Below are 8,791 nucleotides of genomic sequence, written 5' to 3'. Positions count from 1 at the left end.
GACTGATAATTTTGATGTTATGCGGACACAAAAACTGCAAAATAGACACAAAATAGCTTGGAGCTCGACACCACTATAGCATAACATGAAAGTTATGAACGTTTTTGGAACCAGAATAGCTACACTCTACCTATACCATGAATAATTGTTATTAGAAATCACAATTAATAAGTGAACTTATATAATTATTTTATAAATTTAAATAAATTATTATATGAATGGATTTAATCAATTAATTTATATATTTAAAGTTTAAAATATAAATATTAGTATTGATTGGTTAAAAATATAATCGATAATAACAACCAATCCTTACTTATCCTTTACGATAAACTTTCTTTATATTTTTTATTCACCTAATTCTTTAATCCAGGGCTCCAATCTCTTTCCCGGCATCGAAGTTTTCTCTTTAGATTTGTGGCACTAAGCGGGATTATTGTGAATTTCTTCAGCTATGGGCGTCGAGGTCAGTGATTCGAATTTCTAAAAGTTTTTCTTCTCTGCGAATTTGCAATCACTTACAGTTATATTTGCATTTTCATTTTTTTTGGCTTTCCAAAACATTGAATGTTTTAAGTCTGATGGATATTTCTTAGAAGACGTATTTTTCTAATGTCATTTTTTGACTACGGAAGAGAATTTCCTGGCTCGATTCTTGCGCTTTCTGTTCCTTACCAAGGGTTTCTTTGGAGGAACAGTACAGTTGCTCATATTCGCTCATTGTTGTTCTTCTCCTTATATATCTTCAACAAGTACCGTCCATTTTAAATCGAAGATCCACAGCATCTTTTGAATAATCTCTCTTCTTAGAACACACTAAATTTTATATAAAACACAATGTTTTGAAGAAAATTAGCAAATATTATAATGATTAAGAGGGCGTAAGAGAGCGATAATTTACCAGTGGAATATTTGCCACCAAGATATTTTTTCAGCATCCAATCTAAATTTTGGCTTACGTGTTTAGAGTGCTCACGTATTCATTCATCCGAATTCCTATTTTATTTCTTGCCCATTTTTCTTACCTATTTTGCTGTGCCTTTGGAAATTCATTTTAACCGCATATAAGACTAGTGTTAAATTCTTTGTTCTATTCTATTTTAATGGTAGAAGCCATTTACAGGGTGTTTCATGTAGTTGTTTATCTAAGTCAATTGTCTAAATTTTATTCTTATAGATGATCTCATGTAAATTTTGAATTAAGCGTAAATATCACATTGCTGCACTCATTCCTTCCCCTCTTCTATATCTTTTTTCAAATTTTATTTTTAAATTCTCTTTATTAACACAAACAAATATTTTATCTACCATTTATTAAATAATTATTTAAAATTGAATTTTGACTTATGTGTTTAGAGTGTCCACGTATTCATTCATCTGAATCCTATATTATTTCTTGCCCATTTCTTTTAACTATTCTATCGTGCCTTGGGAGTTTCATTTAAGCGTGTATGAGAATTGTGTTAAGATTTTTATATTCCATTATAATGGTAGACGACATTTACAGGGTGTTTCATGTAGTTGTTTATCTAAGTTTATTGTCTAAATTTTATCAATATAAATGGTCTCATGTAAATTTTGAATTAAGCATAAAGGATTATTTAAAATTCTTTTTTATAAAAATCAAAAGTAAGCTGATAATGCCCTCCTCTTCTATATTTTCCTTCAAAGTTTATCTTCAGGTTTTTCTTATTAACACAAATAAATATACATATCTGTCATATATTTAATAATTATTTAAAATAAATAGAAAAATTAAAAAAGTCATATGACCACTAGTTCTACAAAAGACTTTTAAAAATTTGGTTACTAAACAAAATAAGCTAAACCGCTGCATAAAACCTTCCTCCTATTGTGAGTTTCTACTGGATGCCTTAATTTTAAAATTTTATTATAACAAATTTATGATTTCTATTTAGTGCCTATATATAAAAATTATAAAACAATGGCCATTTTTTCATTAAAATTTTGTATATAAATGTATAGGGAAGCTTTCAATTATTAAAGACAAATATATGGTCTAATTATCATTAGATTAATAACTTAATTTTACATTGATAAGAATCATTAAATAAATTCTAAATGTGCTTTATAAGGAAGTATATATTATAAAAGTTTATTTAATAGGAGAAGTTAGAGATTGAAAATCCCAAAGTGGTAGATTATATTCACCCTTCCTTTACTGCTAGGAAATACTTAAATATATTTGTGTGCAATATAATAGCTCTTGCAATGTCTACCGACATACATGAAGAATAAGATAATTAATGTAATCATTATTCATGGAGTTCATCTTGAAATATCATATACACACAAGGATCAACCCTCCAAAAATTAAAAAAACATAACTTAAAATATGTGTGGAACACCATAAATTTACTGGGTCAAATCTCACATTGATATGATTTTTGAGATAAGGATGGCTTATTAAATATTAGATATTTCTAGAAATTATCTTTTGAGGAGGAGGCTAGATTTTGAGAAGCCCACAAATACTATGAGCTTAATGACAACATAAAAGATTACCTTAAAAGAAATTAAAACACACACAAGTCAAATCCTTTAAAAACTATAACTTGAACCATATCCTCATTTGACATGTTTTATTTAACTTTATTTTTTTATCATCAACAAAGATATTCTAAATTTTAACATGCCAAAGGAGATGTTCTCAAAGGTACTTCAGGGTTTAGAATTGTTTCCTAAAATATTTTCCGGTGAATTTTTAACATAGTAAAACTAGGCTAAAGTTTCCTCATTACAAAATCTTTGTGTTTCTTTATCCTCAAATTGTTTGCTTGTATATAGACACCATCAATTCACTATTAATTCACACTTTTATGATGACCTTCTACATAGTGATTCTTACTATAAAAGCCAGCCATAGGAATAGTTTTTTATTATTTTTTGAATTAGCAACCTTCAACACAGATTTTTTTTAACTAGCGACATTTATAAATATGTCACATTGTCCACTTCATACAACAATAAATAAGCAAATATTAAAATACAATGCTCATAACTTAAGAGTACTTGGAGATGTGTAAGAGCTTGAGTTGTCATGAATATTAATTGGATGTCGAGGTTCTTGTTTTTTGACCTAAGGGAGCAACACACCCAACCATGTGGACAATTGTCCCATCCACCCTATGCAAGTGTGAAAGATCCCTAAATAGGTCTTTTGCTGCCTTGTTTAAATTTTAATTTAATAAACTATATTTTGGGGCCTTTTTGGTGTTCTTAGAGACTAGATAGAAGATGCATAAGAGTTTGTTTCTTTTGTGTTGTTTTTTTGGTGATGGGGTTTGCAACATATGACAAGAAACAACATAAAAATGAACTGTAATCAAGAGATCAGCTTCTGATTTTTATATGACAGCAGATTACAATCATCTAGAAGTGAAATAACATTCACATGTACAAGCAGAAAACATACCAAGGATCTAGTGCTAGGGTTTGAGGTTGGTTTGCTATTCAGAAAATGGATACAAGTTGAGAAGCATGATGTAGGAGCAGATCAGTGGATCCAATTTGCTTATTCTGCCATAAGATGAATTACCAATAACAAATTGGGCAAGAACCCAATTACCAGCTGGAAATCCAACCTTTGCCAGGCAAAATTATACAATTTTGACCTTCTTTTCCCACTGTTTTGCTCACCCTGATCACAAATCTAGTCAGTTGATTGTGATTTCTTGCACACTACCCTTTCTAATCCCAACAATGAGATCAAGAACAAGAAATGGAGTTAGAACCCTCCATTTAATTTTAAATTCATGCACAACCTTCTAGAATGGTACGACCCTGCTTGGAATGGTATGACTGCAATTATGAAACCCACACTTGCTACAATTTCAAGACAAACTGCTCATAACTGATGTATCATACCTAATGGTGATTGCTGGGCTGGTTTTGTTGCTAAATTGACCCCCAATGAGTCTAGACAAGGCACATCCTTGTCCCACGTGGGCAAATTAGTGGGTACACCTCCACTACCAATGCAGATTTGAGGGTTTACGTCCTCCAAACACCTGCAATTTCTGTTGCTGATGCAGAACAGAGAAAATCAAAAATAAAATAATAACATAATACCAATTCTCTCCTCCAAAATGTCTAATAACCTTTTCCAAAGAGTGGCGTAACCCTAAATGGAATATCCAACAAAAAAAGCATCTTCCTTGGCATCTCTTGGGTCCACGTAGCTTAAAGGCTTAAAGGTTTTTAAAGAATGACAAGGGTCCCACCATGCCATGTCATTTAAGTGATTTGAGCAAAGGGGTGGTGTTGACATTAAAGGGGCCGCTTTATTAAAAGGTACGCATAGCACTTTATTCAAACATAAGCCTTTATTAAAAAAAGAAACTTCGGCTTATAAAGTAACTTTTATAAAGTTACTTTTTCCTTATTAACTTTTGACACTTAGAAATTCTTAAGCGTCTTTATTCATCAAATGCAATGTGGGAATTGCATCAAAAAGATGGGGACATGACAAAGTGGACTTAAAAGGTTATCTAGAGAACAATACCTTGTATGGTGTCAAGGTCAGAGGCAAGGGAAAGGAACAACTTATGGGTTCTTCAAGGAGATGTTTGGGTAGAGGACTGCAGTGCATCCCATACTATATTGGCGGTCCATCCGCCTCTAGTAAGGGTCATGTATGCCAATGGACAATTAGAAGGACTGTGGTGCATCCCACACTACAATCTCAAGATAATCGTGTAGGCTAAAGGTAAGATTTCCACAAGCAATGAACCTTTCCAAGTGGGTGAATTGTAGTTACCATCACCGTAGCCACTGGCGAGTAGTTTGCCCACCTAGAAAGGGATTAGTACCGGACACATAACATCACATGGCCCTAGTGATATTGTTGACCAACCCCTTCAGAATATGGACAGCTCATGACATTGATCACCTCCATGCTACTGATGATATTTGGCTAATCCCTTTGATACAACGATTAGCTCCAGGTACTATTACCTGCAGTTGCACAACACTGGTAACAAACTATTGATTTGCTTCAATATCACAACTAGACTAGCTTTGGGCATCTTCACCTCCATGCTATGGGTGAAGGCCAGCTAATCCAAACATGTGGTATCTTTTGGCATCAGTCACCTAGTATTAATGACAACTAGCTAATTACTTCAGTATCATGAAGGTTCAGATTTGTGGTGATGTACTATCCCACCACTAGCCTAGAATTTATTGGTGTTCTAGCCATAATAAGCTTGAGATGGATGGCATTTAAAGGTTAATATGAGCTGATTTGAGGCAGCTGGAGACAAAGGAATACTATCCTCAGAAATTTGACTACATCAACCTCAAAGAAAATTAATGTGGAGATGAAGCTATGAGATATTTTCTCATATTAGAACAAGGTCTAAAGTGACCACATATTGCTGAGAAGGCAATCAAATTTTCAGTTCAGTTCAGAAGATTACATCATTAGTGAAATACATCCATAGGCTGTATGATTCACATTAGCCATACAAAATTTTGGGGTCTGAGTGTTATCACATCTAGCTTAAAAGGGAGAGTTGCACAATGACAGTTGCATGGCCAATTAGAGGAATATACACACCGGAATCATATAACGAACCCCCTCAGCCCACCATTCTATTTATATAAATATGCTTATTGAGAATTTAAGAATTATTGAAATACAAGGCCTTTTAGGCATATATGTGGTTGATAGAATCTTGTTTAAACACTGACATTTTGTGTTCTTCGAGTCAATCAATTTACCTATTCTTGCCTTCGAAGAGGAGTACCTCACTTGCTGCCTCATGAGGCTGTAACAGGTGAAATAGCTTGCTTGCTAATGCTGTGAACATTTTCAGAAGGGAATACTATAACTTTAAGCTGATCGGAGATCTACCTCAGCATAAGAGAATATAGTTGTAAGGAACTGGTAAGTAGACTTTAGTGCTTGTTTATGATCTGCATAGTAAAAGTTAATCAGCAGTTGAGAAGTCATAAAGGATTGTACCAAATTACCAATAATAGGATTTTCCTTTAAATTGGGCTAGACAATGAATTGATAGTAAATGCACTCAAATAGAGAGCATCCAACCTCAAATAAGTGTTTGAAACATGTTCTATTATTAAAATTCTAGATCTAGAATTTTTTGCAATCATCTTACCCCTTAGGTAGCCTTAAGAGGAGACTTGGGCTAGGAATTTAAAACAAAAAGAAAATCTGTCTAACAAAGTTTGACCTCCTTTTGCTCCTAAGGTTTTACCATATGTTTAAGCCTAAGGGACTGGTTTGAAAACTATGAGTGCAAGGGAAGACAAGTAGTAGTTTGATGCGAGGGCTGCACATCTTTCTTTCATCTGAGCATATATGATATATGACCCTTTCATAAATTCTTATATTAATCAATACCCTTATCACCGAAGCAATCTATTCTTTTCTTTCTATTAATGGTTGGGTTCATATATTTATTGGAGTTTTAAAATCTTATTCCATGATTGTAAAATTAGTTTTGCAATCTACAAATCAGTAATATTTTCTAGCTATTTGATTTGACATTTTCTAGAGGCTTGTAGTTGCCACAAAATTGCTCTCCATTCAATTATGAAGGATTGTAAGGTTAAAAGAAAAATTCATGTTATGACAAACCTTTTAAGTAATGCCTTAGTGGGGTTTCAGACCTGTTCTGATCCTAGGGCTTATGGAATGAAATCAAACGAATTGTAAGATGTTAACAGCCCTATACATAGCTCAGTATGCTTTGGCACAAGCAAATTTAGGACAGCTAAAACCTAACGGCACCATAATAAAAAATAATGGCAGCTATTTACTATTTATGCAAATTTAATAACTAATTTTTACAAGCATACCAAAGGAACAATGCTTTACTTTAACAGAAAGATATTCTACCACGTGATTTCCATTTTCATTCTATATTTCATTCTTTCATTTTATTTTGATGATTTTTGTATATATATACACACATCAAAGGCCAACCTAATCAAATATGTTTTATATTATTTTTACATCATACTAGTTAGTTGAGATAAGGTGTCGATTTTTGGATTAGGGTTGCTAAAACTTTGATTGATATGATTGGGGAATCCACTAGGCCACTATCAATAATTCTCAAAAATCATCTAGGAAAAGGGTAAGGGTTCCCTTGATCCTCGATGCAGAGCGAAGTGACTAGCTATGGATCAAGGACACAACTTGCAACTAGTAGGGAATTCATAGTTGGGGAATCCATGTGGTTACAAAGGCAAGGTTCAAAGGCTTTGGGACAATTCTTGGGATAAGTTGGTAGGTCCACTTTGTTGCACCCTTAGCACCTACAAAACCATTTCAATTCTCATGCACTCACGTCACTACGAAGGGTTAGTACTTGGTTAGTCCAAAATGTAATATGTATAAATATAACCATGCCATATAATAAGATGAAACCAATTATTTCATAAGTTTCAATTACTCGACAACTATAACAATTTACAATTAAGTACTAAGTCTATGGCATTAGTCATTAAGTCCATATAAACATTCAAAGATAGCAGGTATAAACAATTTTAGGGTTCTCACCTTAGTGCAAATTATGTTGCGATGTTAGGTGGTTAATAAAAAAGAAAATTATAGAGTTTGCGGGGATGTGACAATTACTCAAGTTGTAATCTGTAGCTCAGGAACAATAATGTATAGAAAATAAGAATTTTCATTTCCTTGCTTGAGCACCAAGGGACATTAAGAACAAGAGTTGAACTGCAGACTAGTTCTTTTCAAGTATTGATAGGATAGTTTTGTTGGGAGGCTTTGATGCTTTTTTAAGAAATGTCTACAACAAACATGGTCTCATGGAATGTATTGATTGTTGGAGTTGCACAAAATGAGTTTGTTAAAATATTCTTGAAAATATTCAAGCAAATGCCTAAGAGAAAAAAAAAACACATGTATAATATTCTATCCATGTAACATATAGCATGCATTGTACAACTCGAAGGAAACTCATCATTGTGGTGCCATGATTGCATTTTTGTTAAAATGTTTTCCATTCAATGCATCGAATTTACTGATAATTTGTCCTTGTATTTAATTGAAATATGGATACATTGTTTGTAGACTGATGTTGTTAGATGTATCAGTTCTATTGACTACTCGCCTAAAATCTTTCATGTCCCATGGAAAGTTGCTTAGGAGGGTTACAAATGCTAGTTTTTTTGCTTTGAAATGTTCCATAGGAGGTTTTGTTGTTTTGAATTTATTCCCTGACCTTGCTTGCAATAAAGCATTCACATTACATACAAATATGGGCATCTATGTAGAACATATTTACATATACTAGTCATTTTTGACTGAACCACAATATGAATAAGATCATCTCTAATATGACTTGATCTAGCACTTCCAACTTTGAGCCAATAACATTTATTTGTTGTTGGTGTAAGAGGTGTATTGTATCTAGTGTAGTTCGACACCTAGGTCCTAATTACACATGTTATTTAAGTTTGCTTAGTGAATGCATAGGAAACTTCCCACTTTTAGTGGTAGTTATCACATTATCACTTTTCCACTTTAAGTGGATGATAACTTATCACTTTGTCTTAAGTCATAAGATTAAGACACATGTCATAATCTTATGCCATCCAATGTTCACCTTTGTAACGTCAATTCATTCCATATCATTGTATCATTTGCATCCTGGATAGAATAGCATTATTCTTTCATTGTTGATCTCTTTTATGCTTTCATGGAGTGCCTTGATCTTGGGTGGCTATAATCTTCAGCCAATCTTACATGGTATAGAACATTGTATACCTAACTTTA

General features: G+C 33.0%; 1 protein-coding gene across 1 annotated transcript in view; it reads left to right on the top strand.

Moving 5' to 3' along the window:
- The first annotated feature begins 314 nt into the window (after positions 1-314).
- Positions 315-8,791, top strand: part of LOC131049234 (acireductone dioxygenase 3) — a 160,813-nt gene continuing 152,336 nt past the window's right edge. Inside the window, exon 1 of the mRNA XM_057983279.2 lies at positions 315-466. Within this exon, the coding sequence (XP_057839262.1) occupies positions 455-466 (12 nt within the window). The 5' untranslated portion in view covers positions 315-454. The remainder of the gene's footprint in view (positions 467-8,791) is intronic.

Source organism: Cryptomeria japonica, chromosome 8 (genome assembly GCF_030272615.1).
Source record: "Cryptomeria japonica chromosome 8, Sugi_1.0, whole genome shotgun sequence".
NCBI lineage: Eukaryota > Viridiplantae > Streptophyta > Pinopsida > Cupressales > Cupressaceae > Cryptomeria > Cryptomeria japonica.
Note: the sequence above shows the minus strand (reverse complement) of the source record. Positions and strands in the feature narration are given on the sequence as shown.